The 22470-nt window shown below is 45.5% G+C and overlaps 2 protein-coding genes across 9 annotated transcripts in view; both read left to right on the top strand.

Annotated features, from left to right (window-relative positions):
- LOC141148128 (claudin-6-like) overlaps positions 1–2175 on the top strand; it is a 69945-nt gene extending 67770 nt beyond the window's left edge. For 4 of the 5 annotated variants that reach the window (XM_073635302.1, XM_073635303.1, XM_073635300.1 and 1 more), the window contains exon 2: positions 1409–2111. In XM_073635302.1, coding sequence (XP_073491403.1) covers positions 1422–2063 — 642 coding nt within the window. In that variant the 5' untranslated portion in view covers positions 1409–1421 and the 3' untranslated portion in view covers positions 2064–2111. Of the gene's footprint in view, positions 1–1408 lie in introns of all 5 variants that reach the window. The other variant, XM_073635305.1, reaches the window with a different exon arrangement.
- An 8703-nt stretch (positions 2176–10878) lies between these two features.
- Positions 10879–22470, top strand: part of GREP1 (glycine rich extracellular protein 1) — a 51973-nt gene continuing 40381 nt past the window's right edge. For all 4 annotated transcript variants that reach the window (XM_073635306.1, XM_073635309.1, XM_073635308.1 and 1 more), the window contains exons 1-3: positions 10879–11016; positions 13562–13621; positions 14866–14925. In XM_073635306.1, coding sequence (XP_073491407.1) covers positions 10965–11016; positions 13562–13621; positions 14866–14925 — 172 coding nt within the window. In that variant the 5' untranslated portion in view covers positions 10879–10964. The remainder of the gene's footprint in view (positions 11017–13561; positions 13622–14865; positions 14926–22470) is intronic.

Genomic DNA, 22470 nt, shown 5'->3' on the forward strand with positions numbered 1-22470 from the left:
CTGTCCTCCCCCCCTCCCCCCCCCCCCCCCCCCTCCCCCCCCCTTTACCTACAAAGGGGGAGGAGAGAACTAGTCCTAGACTGAATACAATGGTAAGGGGGAGGGGACGGGGGGCTCCATTCACCTGTAGCTGGTGCTCAGGGTCACCAATATTTGTCTGCCTGTGTATGTTGGTGTCTGTGGTTGGGATGGTTTTGATTGAATTGTTTGACCTTCTTCTGTTTGTGGCAGTAGATTGTACAATCGGAACTGTCTGGATGACTTGTTGTCAAAGATCTGACCAATCATCTCCAAGCCAGACTATGGTAACATGGCTGCTGTCACACATCTTTATTGTAATGCAGAGGAATTTTTTTTTTTATATGCAACCTGCACCCTAGCTGAACTGCTGGAGCTTCAGATAAAGACTAATGGTTTTGTGTGAGGAGCAGTAAAGTGCAGTCACTGATGTAACTTTCCTATGACATAACTCAATATGGTTGCCCCATCCATGTAAAGGTTCTTTATGAACCCAAAACAGTGAAGTATGGCACATATCAGTCCCTGGATGTGGTGGTTTCTCTGGGTTTTGGGCTGAACGCTTCAGCTAGTACAGAAACCGCCCGTTCTGCCAGAAATGCTTTTATTTGAGCTAAATGCATGAAGTAATCTTATCTTTACTACTAATTCTCTCATAACGGGAGATGAAGAGATGTCAAGCCCAGCCTGGGTGACAACCATGGCTTCTCCCATAGATGAAGTGGAGGTGTGTTGTCACCCTACGGCAGGGATTGATCACAGGGTTAAAGGTGGGGGATCAAAACTAATGCCCTCTAAAGGTTGGGGTTGGATGCACATGACCATCTTCTACATTTTAGTAAGTTTACAGACCTCAGAACAGTGAGGATACCTGTGGGTGTGGCCCACACCCCCATAGCGACACCACTGGCTGATCCCAGTGCCTCAGCTGAATGGTCCATAGTTGCCTTGTATCTGAAGGTCAAGCCTTGGATAATGGTGAGGTCTTCCTTTGGTGCCTTGTATATTGCTGGTCAGGATAAGTCCAATTGGTCAGAAGCTCCGAAGTCTCCTTACTGGCCAAGTCTTGTACTGGGTCCAGAGGAACTATAGTTGGGTAACGAAGGCTCCTGACTCAAAGCACCAAAAGACAATGAGCATCCAACACCTGACCATTCAGGAATTTGTTGTAGTCTTGGGGGAGGGGGGGTTGGGTTAAGTTTTGGTCACCCAACTTGTAGGGCTTTGTGTGGTCTGACTATAAACCATTGTAGATGGCAAAAATGTAAAAGGCTGAGTCTAAAAGATAGTATTGTGTATGACTGATATTAGTCCTGAAAAACTTGACATGCTTAAGAACTGTTGGACTTTGGTTGAAATGTAATGACCTGTATGCTTCCTGATCTTGCAGATTCCAGTCAACAATGGCTTCCACTGGTCTTCAGCTTCTTGGGATGGCCTTGTCCTTGATTGGCTGGGTGGGATCCATCATCACCTGTGCCTTGCCAATGTGGAAGGTGACTGCATTCATCGGGAACAACATTGTGGTGGCGCAGATCATCTGGGAAGGACTGTGGATGAATTGCATCGTTCAAAGCACTGGCCAGATGCAGTGCAAGGTCTACGACTCCATGTTGGCCTTGCCTCAAGATCTTCAGGCTGCCCGAGCCCTCACTGTCATCTGTATCCTTGTGGCTATCCTAGGCCTGCTCATCGGCATTGTGGGAGCCAAATGTACCAACTGTGTGGAAAATGAGAACACCAAGGCGAGGGTCAGCCTGGTGTCTGGTGTGATCTTTGTGGTGGCAGGGGTCCTAATGCTCATTCCTGTCTGCTGGTCAGCCAACAGCATCATCCGTGACTTCTACAACCCACTGGTGACAGATGCCCAGAAGAGGGAGTTGGGGGCTGCTATCTACATTGGCTGGGCTTCCGCTGCTCTGATGCTGCTGGGTGGGGGGCTTCTGTGCTGCTCCTGCCCCAAGAAAGATGCCCCATACACTGCCCGCTATACTGCTGCCCCCTCTGGGGCTCGCAGTGAGTATACCACCAAGAACTATGTGTGAGGACTAATGGGATGCCCTATTATGGCATGAAGACAGACTCTGGGAAGGGGGGGGGGGATTGTGCTGGATTTTATACAAATTTCATGTTTAATAAAATATTCTTTTGTAGAACTGACCTGTCTGGCCTGAACATGTCTGTGTCCCCCTGGAGGTGAACTAATGACTGGGATGGGGGGACTTTCTTAAGATATAAGTCTTGTGATGGGTTCTCCTGGATAGTGGAGAACCTCCAGATCTACAACCACATAAGACTTTTTGTGGAGTGGGGGAGGGCTGGGACCCCTGTCAGGAAGGTCTGTGTTGGGGTTTTTTTTTTTTTTTTTTTAATCTCCCCATTGAGTCAAGGGTGCCAAAAGGAAATTCAAAATAAGCTGTTCATGGAACGAAAATGGGGTAGAAGAGAATAAGGGGGTCTTCAGGAATTGGGTTTTGGGCAATGGAGGCTGTTCTTCAGGAACAGGGCAGTGGAAAGGATCTTTACCATTGGGGTGTTGGACAATGGCAACTATTCTTCAGGAGTTGGGCAATGGAGGGTGTTTCCAAGAATGGGGTGTCAAGCAGTGGAGGGGGGTGTTAACTTTCCCATGCATTGTTCTTCTGTTTGATTATAGGGCAGGAATGGAAATCTTCCCAATTTAAATGTCCTGCATATGATTGGACACAGGTCACATCACCCAAGGCAGCCAATCAATAAATGACCCAAATATCTAACCCCCCCCCCCCCATCTTGTGTCTTAATTGTAGAACTGTCCTGTGGGGTGAGATTGGACAGGATCTGTCTAGTCCTACATTGAATTGTCCCATGTGTAAAAGATTGGGCAGATATGATGTCCAGCCATAGAGTTGTCCTGTGTGGGAGGGGACAGGTCTTTCATCTGCTAGAGATGTTGGAGGAAGAAATTCCTCAGAGTTGTCCTGTGTGGCCAGAGGGCTGGGCTGAAACGCACAACTGTAATTATCAGTCATGTATGTCTATGGTCAGGAAATTGGAATACAAAGATTCCCCCCCCCCCCACTGTAAATCATTACCAGGACAATGAGTAGACTGAGAGCAAACTCCAGACAATGGAGTCATTCACTAACCTGAGACTTCAGAGGAGTTGGGAGGGGGGCCATAGATCAAATCTATTCATATGGGGGGGGGGGAGGAGGAAGAGTGGTCTTCACACTACTGGACAACATCACACTGCTATACAGATTTCCACATTCCTTGTCTGTCCTGTATGCTGGGTGTAATTCTCAGTATCTGTTCTGTATGGTATGGACTCTGCACAATTCCTGTGTAATTCTCAGTAGGGGTGGTGATGACCTGTCATGGGATGGTATTTGCTCTACTGTCTGGATTTGTTGGGAGGAATTCTGCTGCTGTCTGTTACATTGGGTTGGGCTACATTGTGGATCAATTTGAACATGTCTGATCCATTTTCTGGTAAGAATTCAGTCCTTGTATTCTGGAGGATGAGTTCTCGGGAATGTTCAGGAGGACATGACCATATTTGGTCAGTGATGTCACTGGGAATACCCCACCACCCTCATGTTCAGTGGCCAGACTGCTGCCCTCACTTGCGGGGAGGCAGGATTGGTCATCTGGCTTTCTTTGGGTGCATTTTCTCTTGGGGGGGGGGGGGCTTTTGTCCTTGGCCAGGCATTTGGGGTGACACTACTCTTGGGATCCCCTTGACATCCATACTAGATTCATCTAGATCGTTCCTTAGGGGGCACCCCCACATGGGGGTTGCTTTGGGTTACCTCTGGCTCTCATCCAGAACAAGGATCTAATTGAGTGGATTGGAGTCCTGGTGGCCTTGACAGAGCAAAGGGGCTTGGAAATGTCATTTACTTTTTTTTTTTTTTTTTTTTTTTTTTTTTTTTTTGGGTTGTATATACAGATTACCCCAGCCCCCATGTCATTCATAATTTCTTAATTTAGCCTAGAAAATGGTCTGAACTCATGTTTAACATTCAGCTCCTATTGACTTCAGGTGTTGCATCTGAACCTCCATTGAAGTAAAGCGCACCCCCCCCAACCATACTCGGGTACATTCAGCTCATCTCTACACCTCTCCTTCCCAAGCCAGAGGGGTGATCAGATTGGGCTTTTCACCAAGGGTTCAGTGAATCTTGTGGCTGTGCCCAAACATAGAAGTGAATCACACTGATGTCGATGGGAAGAATTTTGTTGCTTAAATTTTGACAGGTTTTTAGACAAACTTATGCCTATAAAGGGCATGGAATGGTAGGCCGTGCCATGGGGAGGTTAAGTTGAAAAAGTAGGTCATTTCATGTGGCTTTGAGGGCAACATTCAAGTACACCAATCCTTAAACCGTGCTTTGAATGCCTAAAGCAGGGGTCTTCAAACTATGGCCCTCCAGTTCAGGAACTACAATTCCCATCATGCTTAGTTATGTCTGTGAATATCAGTTTTACAATGCCTCATGGGACGTGTAGTTCTACAACAGCTGGAGGGCCATAGTTTGAGGATCAGATCCCTGGCCTAAAGAATTACAGGACCGTCTTGGTGATGGCATGGAATTGCTTTTTATTCTGGTTGATCAACAGCAGCACACCAATCTGGGTCATTTTAGGTTTAAAAAAAAAAAAACCCTGAAAGGGTTTTTTTTTTTTTTTTTTTTTTTTTTTTTTTTTTTTTTTTTTTTCCTCAGATAGTGATGCATGCTTTATCATATGGTAGTAAACCTGCATTGACCAGCCAATAAAAAATGGGCAGTTGTTTGTTGTGGTGGTCCCTATCATCGATGCAGGACTGTCCTTGAACTGATCAATTAAAAAAAAAAAAAATCAAACTCTCCTAAGACTGCAGCTGACACAAGTGTAAAATTGGCCAGAAGCAGGACAGGTTTAATGACCAATGATAGGCCCAAATTTACGAGACAAGAGCTGGGGCTTTACTACAAGCATTAAGAGGCTGCAAAGAATATGTCTAAGAACTAGCAGGCAAATGTTGATTCCCAAGGCTAGACACAAATATACTAGCGAGAGCACGGGGCGGGGGGTGCCTCTTTACAAGAATTAAGACACTACAGCAGAACGATTTTAATGAGCAAGGCTATGCCTAAGATTACTAGAGACAAGCAGACTGGGACTTTACTACAAGAATTGGGAGACTGCAGGGGACCCAACAGTGTAAACATTGGCCAGCAGCAAGAAGGGTTTAACCAGGAATAATGGGACTAACTGGTGTGTGCCTAACCTTTTATCTGTAGGGTTAGGGGGTGCAGTGAGATATGGGAAACTGTTTACGTGCACACTGCCTTTTTCTTCCTTTAAAACGATGCAGCAGTGTGCTGCGTGCAGACAGCAGTTTCAAGAATTGGCAGTAGGTCACAAGTGAATGATCTGCTTTCAACTTAAAGAGGTGTTTTTAATTTTAAAAAAAATTAAACACCTACTCCCCACTTGAGAGAAGCCCACTTGTAAGGAAAGACTTGCAGTGAAGAGGTTTACCCTACAATTGAATCCAACATAGCCCCACCAAAGTTCACTGTGAACCTTGTCCCTAGTGCTGTTTTTTTCTGTTCAATATATCTAATAAACTGTAAATGACACCTCCCATGGTGAGACATCCTGTCACTTTTATTGCAGATCTCAGTTTCTGGAGTCATTTCCTCATCCTCTGGTATTGTCATTCAAGTCAGCGAGAGCCCCTCCATCTTCTATCACTGATGTATTATGTAGACAGCAGCCATCTGTGCTGAGGGGAAACACAGACTTCACACTGACTGCATCCAGGAGAGCTGGGGAGGGGGCTTCATCTAGGATCAGATCCCATGGGGAGGGCTTCACATAGAACAAGATATCATGGTAAGGGCTTCATGTAGGATCAGATCCCATGGGGGAGGGGGCCCCGTGTAGGAACAGGTCCCACGGAGAGGAGGAATTTATGCAGGACCAGATCTCATGAAGGGAGGGTGCTTCATGATGGATCAGATCCCACTGGAAGGGCTTCATGAGGCCTAGACCTCATGGCAGGCTTCACGTAGAACAAGATCTCATGGTAAGGGCTACATGTAGAATCAGATCCAATTGGGGAGGGGACCTCATTTAGGACTAGGTCCCATGGCGAGGAGGGATTCATAGGACAGGTTCCCATGAAGGGAGGGTGCTTCACGTAGTATCAAATCTTATGGAGGTTTCATGTAAGAGCAGATGATCTGAGCAGAAGGTGCTTCATGTAGGACAAGATCCCATGGGGGCTTCATGTAGGACCAGTTCCTTTTATAGGGGGACTTTTTCTGTTGAACCAGATTGCATGAGGGCTTCATGTAGGATCAGATCTCAGCATAGGGACTACATTGATCTATTCCCAGTATATTATCCCTCTTGTATGGAAATCTACAACATTTTCCCACCTAAAACCGTTTTTACTAATAAATGATCTGGCCAGCCTTGTGCTGCATGTAGCTGATCAGTTGCGTGGCCATGAAGGGAGGGAATTATAGCAAAGTAACATTTTGGTGGCACAGTGAATAGTGTGTGACCACCTAGTCAATGACATCTCATATTGCACAGATGAAGTGTTGGGTGTTCATAGTGTATGACCACCCAGTCCATGACATCTTGTATTGTACAGATGAAGTGTTGGGTCTTCATAGTGTATGACCACCCAGTCCATGACATCTTGTATTGTACAGATGAAGTGTTGGGTCTTCATAGTGTGTGACCACTCAGTCTATGACATCTCGTATTGTACAGATGAAGTGTTGGGTCTTCATAGTGTGTGACCACCCAGTCCATGACATCTTGTATTGTACAAATGAAGTGTTGGGTCTTCGTAGTGTGTGACCACTCAGTCCATGACATCTTGTATTGTACAAATGAAGTGTTGGGTCTTCATAGTGTGTGACCACTCAGTCTATGACATCTCTTATTGTACAGATGAAGTGTTGGGTCTTCATAGTGTGTGACCACCCAGTCTATGACATCTCGTATTGTACAGATGAAGTGTTGGGTCTTCATAGTGTGTGACCACCCAGTCCATGACATCTTGTATTGTACAAATGAAGTGTTGGGTCTTCGTAGTGTGTGACCACTCAGTCCATGACATCTTGTATTGTACAAATGAAGTGTTGGGTCTTCATAGTGTGTGACCACTCAGTCTATGACATCTCTTATTGTACAGATGAAGTGTTGGGTCTTCATAGTGTGTGACCACCCAGTCCATGACATCTCGTATTGTACAGATGAAGTGTTGGGTCTTCAAGGTGTGTGACCACTCTGTCTATGACATCTCGTATTGTACAAATGAAGTGTTGGGTGTTCATAGTGTGTGACCACCCAGTCCATGACATCTCGTATTGTACAAATGAAGTGTTGGGTCTTCAAGGTGTATGACCACTCAGTCCATGAAATACTGTATTGTACAGATATCTCTCCTCATCTATAAGGGGGGAGTCCCGGGACATGTCTCTTCCTCTCATGCACTCTTGGTGAACTCTGTCACCCATCATTGGCAGTCTGTTCCTGTCTTCTCCTCCGAGTAAATATGGCACCTCCATGTCACATTCCAGTACACTGCCGGGGTACCTGTTTCTCCAAGCTGACACATGGCTCTGACTGAAGATACACTACAGGCCTGACATCACCGGGGGAAATACTTTACTACTAGATGTGTTTAGTGATTAAACTGGAGTACAGCTTAATAAGAGTAGGACTAGAGGTTTAAGAAGATATGAAGATGAGCATTGGAGTGACATATGGGGAATAGAACAGGACTAGTAGGGGTGGAGTAGAATAGAGGGGTAAGTACAGGACTAGTAAGGGTGGAGTAGAATAGAGGGGTAAGTACAGGACTAGTAGGGGTGGAGTAGAATAGAGGGGTAAGTACAGGACTAGTAAGGGTGGAGTAGAATAGAGGGGTAAGTACAGGACTAGTAGGGGTGGAGTAGAATAGAGGGGTAAGTACAGGACTAGTAGGGGTGGAGTAGAATAGAGGGGTAAGTACAGGACTAGTAGGGGTGGAGTAGAATAGAGGGGTAAGTACAGGACTAGTAGGGGTGGAGTAGAATAGAGGGGTAAGTACAGGACTAGTAGGGGGTAGTAGGATATGATGTTCATAGGTGTGCGCAGCCTATTGCATTAGGGTGTGCACCCCAAATGTATTAAAACATGGACGGCGTTAGTAGAGCAGTGGACGGTGTTAGTAGTTTTTTCATTTGTATTATTATTACTATTTATTTTTTTTAGAAGCCCCATTCGGGGGCTTTGAGGAAATAGCAGGGGGAATCTGCACCACACGGGGTGATTAGGGTACATCACTGGCGCACGCCTATGGATATGTTGGTGAGTAGATAACTATTGGAGGTTTTTAGTAGGACATTGTGGTGAGTAGAAGTCTAGTAGGAAGAGTAGGATACAGGAGTGGAAACAGCAATAGTTGGGGGTGTAGTAGGATATAGAGGTGAGTTCGGGCCTAGTAGGGGGATTATGTAGGAATTAGGGGTGACTACTGGACTAGTAGGGTAAAATGTAGATTGTCTAGGGATATTTATTAGGGTATAGTACGATATGGAGGTTATTAAAGGACTGATACAGCATAGACGGTTATTGGAGTGAGTACAGTAAAGTGTTGTAAGGTATGGGGGTGAGTATGGGACTAGTAAGTGTAGTAGGCTATTGGGTAAGTACAGGACTAGTGGAGATGTAGTAAGATATGAGGGTGAGTACAAGACTAGTAGGGATGTAGTAGGATATGGGGGTGAGTACAGGACTACTAGAGGTGTAGTAGGGAATGGGGGTGAGTGCAAGACCAGGTGTAATAGGATATGTGTGTAAGTACAGGACTAGTAGCGGTGTAGTAAGATATGAGGCTGAGTATAACGCTAGTAGGGGTGTAGTAAGATATGGGGTGAATACAGGACTAGTAGGGTGTAATAGGATATGGGAGTAAATACAGGACTAGTAGAGGTGTAATAAGATGTGAGAGTGAGTACAAGACTGGTAGGGGTGTAGTAGGATATGGGGGTGAATGCAGGACTAGTAGGAGTATAGCAGGTTTTAAGGGTGAGTATAGGATTAGTAGGGGTGCGGTAGTATATTGGTGTGAGTATAGGACTAGTAGGGGTGTAGTAGGGTATTGGGGTGAGTACAGGACTAGTAGGGATTTGTAGAATATGGGGGTGAGTACAGGATTAGTAGGAGTGTAGTAGTATATGGGGGTAAGTACAGGGGAGTGAGTATTGGCATTGTAGAGGTGTAGTAGGATGTGGGGGTGAGTAGAGGACTAGTAAAGGTGTAGTAGGATGTGGGGAGTTAGTAGAGGACTAGTAGAGGTGTAGTAGGATGTGGGGGTGAGTATTGGAATTGTAGAGGTGTAGTAGGATGTGGGGGTGAGTATTGGAATTGTAGAGGTGTAGAGGTGTAGTAGGATGTGGGGGTGAGTATTGGAATTGTAGAGGTGTAGTAGGATGTGGGGGGTGAGTATTGGAATTGTAGAGGTGTAGTAGGATGTGGGGGTGAGTATTGGAATTGTAGAGGTGTAGTAGGATGTGGGGGTGAGTGGAGGACTAGTAGAGGTATAGTAGGATGTGGGGGTGAGTAGAGGTGTAGTAGGATGTGGGGGTGAGTATTGGAATTGTAGAGGTGTAGTAGGATGTGGGGGTGAGTAGAGGACTAGTAGAGGTGTAGTAGGATGTGGGGAGTTAGTAGAGGACTAGTAGAGGTGTAGTAGGATGTGGGGGTGAGTAGAGGTGTAGTAGGATGTGGGGGTGAGTATTGGAATTGTAGAGGTGTAGTAGGATGTGGGGGTGATTATTGGAATTGTAGAGATGTAATAGGATGTGGAGGTGAGTATTGGAATTGTAGAGGTGTAGTAGGATGTGGGGGTGAGTATTGGAATTGTAGAGGTGTAGTAGGATGTGGGGGTGAGTAGAGGACTAGTAGAGGTGTAGTAGGATGTGGGGGAGAGTAGAGGTGTAGTAGGATGTGGGGGGAGAGTAGAGGACTAGTGGGGGTGAGTATTGGAATTGTAGAGGTGTGGTAGGATGTGGGGGGAGAGTAGAGGACTAGTAGAGGTGTAGTAGCATGTGTGAGGCGGGGTGAGTATTGGAATTGTAGAGGTGTAGTAGGATGTGGGGGTGAGTAGTGGTGTAGTAGGATGTAGGGGTGAGTATTGGAATTGTAGAGGTGTAGTAGGATGTGGGGGTGAGTAGTGGTGTAGTAGGATGTAGGGGTGAGTATTGGAATTGTAGAGGTGTAGTAGGATGTGGGGGTGAGTAGAGGACTAGTAGAGGTGTAGTAGGATGTGGGGGTGAGTAGAGGACTAGTAGAAGTGTAGTAGCATGTGTGAGGCGGGGTGAGTATTGGAATTGTAAAGGTGTAGTAGGATGTGGGGGTGAGTAGAGGTGTAGTAGGATGTAGGGGTGAGTATTGGAATTGTAGAGGTGTAGTAGGATGTGGGGGTGAGTAGAGGTGTAGTAGGATGTAGGGGTGAGTATTGGAATTGTAGAGGTGTGGTAGGATGTGGGGGGAGAGTAGAGGACTAGTAGAGGTGTAGTAGCATGTGTGAGGCGGGGTGAGTATTGGAATTGTAAAGGTGTAGTAGGATGTGGGGGTGAGTAGAGGTGTAGTAGGATGTAGGGGTGAGTATTGGAATTGTAGAGGTGTAGTAGGCTGATACCGGAGATGATATAAAACCCGGGGTCGGTGGATGACTAGTATCATTCTTCTAGGGGGAGTAGATATTTGTTCAGTAATTTTAGTGTTAAACTTGAAGCGGGGCCTGTACTCCTCTGTGTACACATCACACCTGAGTGTCTGCTCATTGGCAGTATTTGACACGTTACATGTAGGAGGGGTGGGGGTGGGGTGAGTTGCCGGGGTATATCTAGGGTCCTGGGCCCCAAGGTTGTCTCTGCTTCTCTGTTTCCTGCACACTCTGAACAATGCTGCGCTTCGTACTGCTCCTGTCCCTGGTGGGGATCAGCTTACAAGGAGGTAGGTGGCTGGTTCTCTCTATCTATATACCTGTATGAAATATGTGACTGTCTGAGGTCTTCTTGTCACACATAAATCCTTCCTTGGATTCCCATATATGCTGCAGTATGTAGATGTCCCCGACTTCTCGTACCTTCTACCCCTCCAACATGTCTATCATCTGCCTCATGGCTCCTCAATACCCGATACCATTTTATATGCCCCTCCCATACTACAGCTATACTACCAATCCACCTAATACCCTTCTACAACTATACTACCCATACACCTAATACCCTTCTACATCTATACTACCAATCCACCTAACATGCTTCTACATCTATACTACCAATCCACCAAATACCCTTCTACATCTATACTACCAATCCACCTAATACCCTTCTACATCTATACTGCCCCTTGCACCAAATACCCTTCTACAACTATACTACCAATCCACCAAATACCCTTCTACAACTATACTGCCCCCATGCACCTAATATCCTACTACTTCTATAGTGCCCCATCCACATAATACCCTACTAAATCTTTACCGCCCATCCACCAAATACTCTACTACATCTATACTGCCCATTGACCTAATACCTCATTACATTTATACTGCCCATCCACCTTATTCCATACTATGTCTATACTGCCCATTCACCAAATACTGTACTACATCTATACTGTCCATCTACCTCATACCCTTCTAAATATATACTGCCCATCCACCTAATACCCTTCTACAACTATACTGTCCATCTACCTAATACCCTTCTACAACTATACTGTCCATCTACCTTATACCCTACTGCCCATCCACCTAATACCCTTCTACATCTATACTGCCCATCTACCTCATGCCCTTCTACAACTATAATGTCCATCTACCTCATACCCTTCTACATCTATACTGTCCATCTACCTCATACCCTTCTAAATCTATACTGTCCATTTACCTCATACCCTTCTAAATCTATACTGTCCATCTACCTCATACCCTTCTAAATCTATACTGTCCATCTACCTTATACCCTACTGCCCACCCACCTAATACCAGTCTACATCTATATTGCCCATCCACTTAATACCCTTCTACATCTATACTGCCCCTCCACCTCATACCCTTCTACATCTATACTGCCCCTCCACCTCATACCCTTCTACATCTATACTGCCCATCTACCTCATACCCTTCTACATCTATACTGCCCCTCCACCTCATACCCTTCTACATCTATACTGCCCCTCCACCTCATACCCTTCTACATCTATACTGCCCCTCCACCTCATACCCTTCTACATCTATACTGCCCCTCCACCTCATACCCTTCTACATCTATACTGCCCCTCCACCTCATACCCTTCTACATCTATACTGCCCCTCCACCTCATACCCTTCTACATCTATACTGCCCCTCCACCTCATACCCTTCTACATCTATACTGCCCCTCCACCTCATACCCTTCTACATCTATACTGCCCCTCCACCTCATACCCTTCTACATTTATACTGCCCATTTACCTTCTTACTGCCCATCCACCTCATACCATACTACTTCTATGCTGCCCACCCCCCATGGCTAATACCCCATTACATCTGTAGTAGCCCATCTCCCATGTCTTTTCCTTTTGACATCCATAATTTCCCTCCATAGTGCTGACTCCTTCCTGCCCCGAATGTGTAAATGTTCCCCCAGCTGTGGTGTTGGGCCCCAAAATCTGCCTGATATTGTAGAGAACGGGACCCTAGTGGAGCCCACCATCTGGACACTCCTTGTATGACAATGGACACCAGGAGCTGTTCCAATAAGCTGGGCCCCATCATGTCTTCTTCCTAGCTAAGTGCCTGGGTTCTGGGTCCCCAGAGGTTGTCACGCTGGGGGTTGTAGTGCTCCAGAATCCAACATCTCATGGGGGGAGGTGTTATGCTGGTGGGTTGTAGTGCTCCAGACACCAGATCATGGTGGGAATGTGGTGGGGTGGGTGGGGTGAAGATCTTCACAGTTTGCTCACAGTCTGGTTGTAGAGTGAGAGAACCTGCAAAGTTCAGGTTGGGAGGACAAGAGACGGGAGGTGGTGAGAGGGGATCACAGCACAAGGGGGGGGCTCATTGACCCAGGAATCCAGATCTGTGTGTCTGTGTTCAGGATTATCACTTTTATTCCATGCGTTACAATTTATAACATCTCCGGAGCGGTACCACTGTTGAAAAGTGCCCCTCATGGTTGGTCTCCAGGAACCGGAAGAACCTTTCTTCTTAATGGAAACTGCCCAATCCCTCTGAATAATGGATCCAGTTTGTATCAGATTCCATCTTTGGGGCAATTATGGTAGATTGCTGATATGAATGTAGAGACATGGTTTGGAGGAGGGGAAGATTTAATGAGCTTTGGCAGGTCCACAGAGACATCATGGTGGCTTATCAGTAAAGTGACCCTGGAACCTGAAATTGGCATTTAGTGACTGGTGGAGAAAAAGTCACCCGATGATTGGCCAGAAGAGCATTTCAATATGTATGTTATCTCTGCTCTGTTCAAATGTTCTTCCCGTTTCCTTCAGGGGCCAAACCCCAGCAGAGCGCCGGAGGAAACCCCATATATCAGCCGGATTATTCCAGGGGTGAGAGCAAGACTGTAACCAACCCCCCTCAAATAACATCCAACTGCTCCCCCCACTGGTGCCAGGACTGCCCCTCCTTTATCCAGACTGACTCTGCCCCTCTCCAGCCATCTTTCCAACCCTCCAAATGGACCACTGACTGCACTGCCCACCCAACTGCCTTAATGACTGACCTCCAACGGACACTACCTTTCTCCAGACCCCTGACTTTACTGCCTACCCAGCTGTCCCGTGACTGACATCCAACTGACACTGCCCCTTTCCAATCCTCTGACTGGCCCAGTGACTGCACTGCCTGCCCAACTGCCCTAATGGCTGATGTCCAGCTATCACTGCCTCCCAGACCTCTGACTTTACTGCCCACCCAACTGCCACCTGACTGACATCCAACAACTGACACTGCTGCTTTCCAACCCTCCAGCTTTCCCACTGACTAAAATGCCCACCCAACTGCCCTAATGACTGACCTCTAATTGACACTGCCTCTCTCCAGACCTCTGACTTAACTGCCCCCTGACTATCGTCCAACTGACACTGCCCCTTTCCAACCCTCCACCTGGCCCACTGAATGCACTGCCCACCCAACTGCCCTAATGACTGACTTTAAACTGGCACTGCCTCACTCCATACCCCTGTCTTTACTGCTCACCCAACTGCCTCCTGACTAACTTCCAACTGACACTGCCCCTTTCCAACCCTCCAGCTGGCCCACTGACTGCACTGCTCACCCAACAGTCCAATGACTGACTTCCAACTGACAGTTCATCTCTCCAGCCCCCTGATTTGACTCCTCACCCAACTTCTCACTGACTGACCTCCAACTGACACTGCCTGTGACTGTCCCACTGACTATACTGCTTACCCAAATGCCCCCTGACTGAATTCCAACTGATAATTCCTCTTTGGAGCCACCTAAATGTATTGTTCACCCTACTGCTCCCCGACTGACCTCCAACTGACACTGCTTTCTGACTGCCCCGCTGACTGTACTGTTCACCTAACTGCCCTGAATGACCTCCAACTGACACTGTGCCTTTCCAATCCTCCAACTACTAAACTGACATTACTGCCCACCCAACTGTACCCCTACTAACCTCCAACTGACAAAGTCCTTATCCAGCCCTGTGACTCCACTGCACCCCCCTGACTCTTGCCATGGACAGTACTGACCATCTAACTGCCCACTTCATGTCAATAGAGAGTTTGGAAATTTTTTCAATTTATTCCTATTCTCTCCTTTTCAGGTTTAGGCGTGGGAGGCCAACAGCCGGGACTTGCCGGTCCTCTGGGGGCAAAATCTGGAGGTTAGTTTTATATATTATATTATAATATAATTTACAAAACTTCAGCTGTATTGTCTACTGTCCTGTCTCCATCTACAGTCTGACTACAACCATCTATATCTACAGTCTGACCTGTGTATAAACCGACTACAACCGTCTATATCTATAGTCTGACCTGTGTATACACCGACTACAACCGTCCATATCTACAGTCTTACCTGTGTATACACCGACTACAACCGTCCATATCTACAGTCTTACCTGTGTATACACCGACTACAACCGTCCATATCTACAGTCTTACCTGTGTATACACCGACTACAACCGTCCATATCTACAGTCTGACCTGTGTATACACCGACTACAACCATCTATATCTACAGTCTGACCTGTGTATACACCGACTACAACCGTCCATATCTACAGTCTTACCTGTGTATACACCGACTACAACCGTCTATATCTACAGTCTGACCTGTGTATACACCGACTACAACCGTCCATATCTACAGTCTGATCTGTGTATACACTGACTACAACCGTCTATATCTAAAGTCTGACCTGTGTATACACCGACTACAACCGTCTATATCTACAGTCTGACCTGTGTATACACCGACTACAACCATCTATATCTACAGTCTGACCTGTGTATACACCGACTACAACCGTCCATATCTACAGTCTTACCTGTGTATACACCGACTACAACCGTCTATATCTACAGTCTGACCTGTGTATACACCGACTACAACCGTCCATATCTACAGTCTGACCTGTGTATACACTGACTACAACCGTCTATATCTAAAGTCTGACCTGTGTATACACCGACTACAACCGTCTATATCTACAGTCTGACCTGTGTATACACCGACTACAACCGTCCATATCTACAGTCTGACCTGTGTATACACCGACTACAACCGTCTATATCTACAGTCTGACCTGTGTATACACCGACTACAACCGTCTATATCTACAGTCTGACCTGTGTATACACCGACTACAACCGTCTATATCTACAGTCTGACCTGTGTATACACCGACTACAACCGTCTATATCTACAGTCTGACCTGTGTATACACCGACTACAACCGTCTATATCTACAGTCTGACTTGAGTATACACCGACTACAACCATCTATATCTACAGTCTGACCTGTGTATACACCGACTACAACCACCTATATCTACAGTCTGACCTGTTTATACACCGACTACAACCGTCTATATCTACAGTCTGACCTGTGTATACACCGACTAAAACCATTTATATCTACAGTCTGACCTGTGTATACACCAACTACAACCATCTATATCTACAGTCTGACCTGTCTATACACCGACTACAACTATCCATATCTACAGTCTGACCTGTGTATACACCGACTACAACCGTCCATATCTACAGTCTGACCTGTGTATACACCGACTAGAACCGTCTATATCCACAGTCTGACCTGTGTATACACTGACTACAACCGTCTATATCTACAGTCTGACCTGTGTATACACTGACTACAACCGTCTATATCTACAGTCTGACCTGTGTATACACCGACTACAACCGTCTATATCTACAGTCTGACCTGTGTATACACCGACTACAACCGTCTATATCTACAGTCTGACATGTATATACACCGACTACAACTGTCCATATCTACAGTCTGACCTGTGTATACACCGACTACAACTGTCCATATCTACAGTCTGACCTGTGTATACACCGACTACAACCGTCTATATCTACAGTCTGACCTGTGTATACACTGACTACAACCGTCTATATCTACAGTCTGACCTGTGTATACACCGACTACAACCGTCTATATCTACAGTCTGCCTTTGTGTATACACCGACTACAACCGTCTATATCTACAGTCTGACCTGTGTATACACCGACTACAACCGTCTATATCTACAGTCTGACCTGTGTATACACCGACTACAACCGTCCACATCTACAGTCTGACCTGTGTATACACCGACTACAACTGTCCATATCTACAGTCTGACCTGTGTATACACCGACTACAACTGTCCATATCTACAGTCTGACCTGTGTATACACTGACTACAACCGTCTATATCTACAGTCTGACCTGTGTATACACCGACTACAACCGTCTATATCTACAGTCTGACCTGTGTATACACCGACTACAACCGTCTATATCTACAGTCTGACCTGTATATACACCGACTACAACTGTCCATATCTACAGTCTGACCTGTGTATACACCGACTACAACTGTCCATATCTACAGTCTGACCTGTGTATACACCGACTACAACCGTCTATATCTACAGTCTGACCTGTGTATACACTGACTACAACCGTCTATATCTACAGTCTGACCTGTGTATACACCGACTACAACCGTCTATATCTACAGTCTGCCTTTGTGTATACACCGACTACAACCGTCTATATCTACAGTCTGACCTGTGTATACACCGACTACAACCGTCTATATCTACAGTCTGACCTGTGTATACACCGACTACAACCGTCCACATCTACAGTCTGACCTGTGTATACACCGACTACAACTGTCCATATCTACAGTCTGACCTGTGTATACACCGACTACAACCGTCTATATCTACAGTCTGACCTGTGTATACACCGACTACAACCACCTATATCTACAGTCTGACCTGTGTATACACCGACTACAACCGTCCATATCTACAGTCTGACCTGTGTATACACCGACTACAACCACCTATATCTACAGTCTGACCTGTGTATACACCGACTACAACTGTCCATATCTACAGTCTGACCTGTGTATACACCGACTACAACCGTCTATATCTACAGTCTGACCTGTTTATACACTGACTACAACCATCTATATCTATAGTCTGAGCTGTTTATACACCGACTACAACCATCCATATCTACAGTCTGATCTGTGTATACACCGACTACAACCGTCTATATCTACAGTCTGACCTGTGTATACACCAACTACAACCGTTCATATCTACAGTCTGACCTGTGTATACACCGACTACAACCATCCATATCTACAGTCTGACCTGTGTATACACCAACTACAACCGTCCACATCTACAGTCTGACCTGTGTATACACCGACTACAACCGCCTATATCTACAGTCTGATCTGTGTATACACCGACTACAACCGTCTATTTCTATAGTCTGACCTGTGTATACACCGACTACAACCATCCATATCTACAGTCTGACCTGTGTATACACCGACTACAACCGTCTATATCTGCAGTCTGACCTGTGTATACACTGACTACAACCGTCTATATCTACAATCTGACCTGTGTATACACCGACTACAACCGTCTATATCTACAGTCTGACCTGTGTATACACCGACTACAACCGTCTATATCTACAGTCTGACCTGTGTATACACTGACTACAACCGTCTATATCTACAATCTGACCTGTGTATACACCGACTACAACCGTCTATATCTACAGTCTGACCTGTGTATACACCGACTACAATTGTCTATATCTACAGTCTGACCTGTGTATACACCGACTACAACCGTCTATATCTACAGTCTGACCTGTGTATACACCGACTACAACCGTCTATATCTACAGTCTGACCTGTGTATACACCGACTACAACCATCTATATCTACAGTCTGACCCGTGTATACACCGACTACAACCGTCTATATCTACAGTCTGACCTGTGTATACACCGACTACAACCGTCCATATCTACAGTCTGACCTGTGTATACACCGACTACAACCGTCCATATCTACAGTCTGACCTGTGTATAGACCGACTACAACCATCTATATCTACAGTCTGACCTGTGCATACAACTACAACCATCTACATATACAGTCTGTCCTGTGTATATACCGACTACAACCGTCTATATCTACAGTCTGACCTGTGTATACACTGACTACAACCGTCTATATCCACAGTCTGACCTGTGTATACACCGACTACAACCGTCTATATCTACAGTCTGACCTGTATATACACCGACTACAACTGTCCATATCTACAGTCTGACCTGTGTATACACCGACTACAACCGTCTATATCTACAGTCTGACCTGTGTATACACCGACTACAACCGTCTATATCTACAGTCTGACCTGTGTGTACACCGACTACAACCGTCTATATCTACAGTCTGACCTGTATATACACCGACTACAACTGTCCATATCTACAGTCTGACCTGTGTATACACCGACTACAACTGTCCATATCTACAGTCTGACCTGTGTATACACCGACTACAACCGTCTATATCTACAGTCTGACCTGTGTATACACCGACTACAACCGTCTATATCTACAGTCTGACCTGTGTATACACCGACTACAACCGTCTATATCTACAGTCTGACCTGTGTATACACCGACTACAACCGTCTATATCTACAGTCTGACCTGTGTATACACCAACTACAACCGTCTATATCTACAGTCTGACCTGTGTATACACCGACTACAACCGTCCACATCTACAGTCTGACCTGTGTATACACCGACTACAACTGTCCATATCTACAGTCTGACCTGTGTATACACCAACTACAACCGTCTATATCTACAGTCTGACCTGTGTATACACCGACTACAACTGTCCATATCTACAGTCTGACCTGTGTATACACCAACTACAACCGTCTATATCTACAGTCTGACCTGTGTATACACCAACTACAACCATCTATATCTACAGTCTGACCTGTCTATACACTGACTACAACTATCCATATCTACAGTCTGACCTGTGTATACACCGACTACAATCGTCCATATCTACAGTCTGACCTGTGTATACACTGACTACAACCGTCTATATCTACAGTCTGACCTGTTTATACACCGACTACAACCATTTATATCTACAGTCTGACCTGTGTATACACCGACTACAACCGTCTATATCTACAGGCTGACCTGTGTATACACCAACTACAACCATCTATATCTACAGTCTGACCTGTCTATACACTGACTACAACTATCCATATCTACAATCTGACCTGTGTATACACCGACTACAATCGTCCATATCTACAGTCTGACCTGTGTATACACTGACTACAACCGTCTATATCTACAGTCTGACCTGTGTATACACCGACTACAACCATCCATAGCTACAGTCTGACCTGTGTATACACCGACTACAACCGTCCATATCTACAGTCTGACCTGTGTATACACCGACTACAACCACCTATATCTACAGTCTGACCTGTGTATACACCGACTACAACCGTCCATATCTACAGTCTGACCTGTGTATACACCGACTACAACCATCTATATCTACAGTCTGACCTGTGTATACACCGACTACAACCGTCTATATCTACAGTCTGACCTGTGTATACACCGACTACAACTGTCCATATCTACAATCTGACCTGTGTATACACCGACTACAACCACCTATATCTACAGTCTGACCTGTTTATACACTGACTACAACCATCTATATCTATAGTCTGAACTGTTTATACACCGACTACAACCATCCATATCTACAGTCTGACCTGTGTATACACCGACTACAACCGTCTATATCTACAGTCTGACCTGTGTATACACTGACTACATCCATCTATATTTACAGTCTGATCTGTGTATACACCGACTACAACCGTCTATATCTACAGTCGGACCTTTGTATACACCGACTACATCCATCTATAGCTACAGTCTGACCTGTGTATACACCGACTACAACCGTATATATCTACAGTCTTACCTGTGTATACACCGACTACAACCATCTATATCTACAGTCTGACCTGTGTATACACAGACTACAACTATCCATATCTACAGTCTGACCTGTGTATACACTGACTACAACCGTCCATATCTACAGTCTGACCTGTGTACACACCGACTACAACCGTCTATATCTACAGTCTGACCTGTGTATACACTGACTACAACCGTCCATATCTACAGTCTGACCTGTGTATACACCGACTACAACCATCCATATCTACAGTCTGACCTGTGTATACACCAACTACAACCGTCCACATCTACAGTCTGACCTGTGTATACACCGACTACAACCGCCTATATCTACAGTCTGATCTGTGTATACACCGACTACAACCGTCTATTTCTACAGTCTGACCTGTGTATACACCGACTACAACCATCCATATCTACAGTCTGACCTGTGTATACACCGACTATAAATGTCTATATCTACAGTCTGACCTGTGTATACACCGACTACAACCATCTATATCTACAGTCTGACCTGTGTATACACTGACTACAACCGTCTATATCTACAATCTGACCTGTGTATACACCGACTACAACCGTCTATATCTACAGTCTGACCTGTGTATACACCGACTACAACCATCTATATCTACAGTCTGACCTGTGTATACACTGACTACAACCGTCTATATCTACAATCTGACCTGTGTATACACCGACTACAACCGTCTATATCTACAGTCTGACCTGTGTATACACCGACTACAACTGTCTATATCTAGTCTGACCTGTGTATACACCGACTACAACCGTCTATATCTACAGTCTGACCTGTGTATACACTGACTACAACCGTCTATATCTACAGTCTGACCTGTGTATACACCGACTACAACCATCTATATCTACAGTCTGACCCGTGTATACACCGACTACAACCGTCTATATCTACAGTCTGACCTGTGTATACACTGACTACAACCGTCCATATCTACAGTCTGACCTGTGTATACACCGACTACAACTGTCCATATCTACAGTCTGACCTGTGTATAGACCGACTACAACCGTCTATATCTACAGTCTGACCCGTGTATACACCGACTACAACCGTCTATATCTACAGTCAGACCCGTGTATACACCGACTACAGCCGTCTATATCTACAGTGTGATCTGTGTATACACCGACTACAACCGTCTATATCTACAGTCTGACCTGTGTATACACCGACTTCAACCGTCTATATCTACAATCTGACCTGTGTATACACCGACTACAACCGTCTATATCTACAGTCTGACCTGTGTATACACCGACTACAACCGTCTATATCTACAGTCTGACCCGTGTATACACCGACTACAACCGTCTATAGCTACAGTCAGACCCGTGTATACACCGACTACAGCCGTCTATATCTACAGTCTGACCTGTGTATACACCGACTACAACCATCTATATCTACAGTCTGACCCGTGTATACACCGACTACAACCGTCTATATCTACAGTCTGACCTGTGTATACACTGACTACAACCGTCCATATCTACAGTCTGACCTGTGTATACACCGACTACAACTGTCCATATCTACAGTCTGACCTGTGTATAGACCGACTACAACCGTCTATATCTACAGTCTGACCCGTGTATACACCGACTACAACCGTCTATATCTACAGTCAGACCCGTGTATACACCGACTACAGCCGTCTATATCTACAGTGTGATCTGTGTATACACCGACTACAACCGTCTATATCTACAGTCTGACCTGTGTATACACCGACTTCAACCGTCTATATCTACAATCTG

Source organism: Aquarana catesbeiana, linkage group LG06, assembly GCF_042186555.1.
Source record: "Aquarana catesbeiana isolate 2022-GZ linkage group LG06, ASM4218655v1, whole genome shotgun sequence".
Classification (NCBI taxonomy): domain Eukaryota; kingdom Metazoa; phylum Chordata; class Amphibia; order Anura; family Ranidae; genus Aquarana; species Aquarana catesbeiana.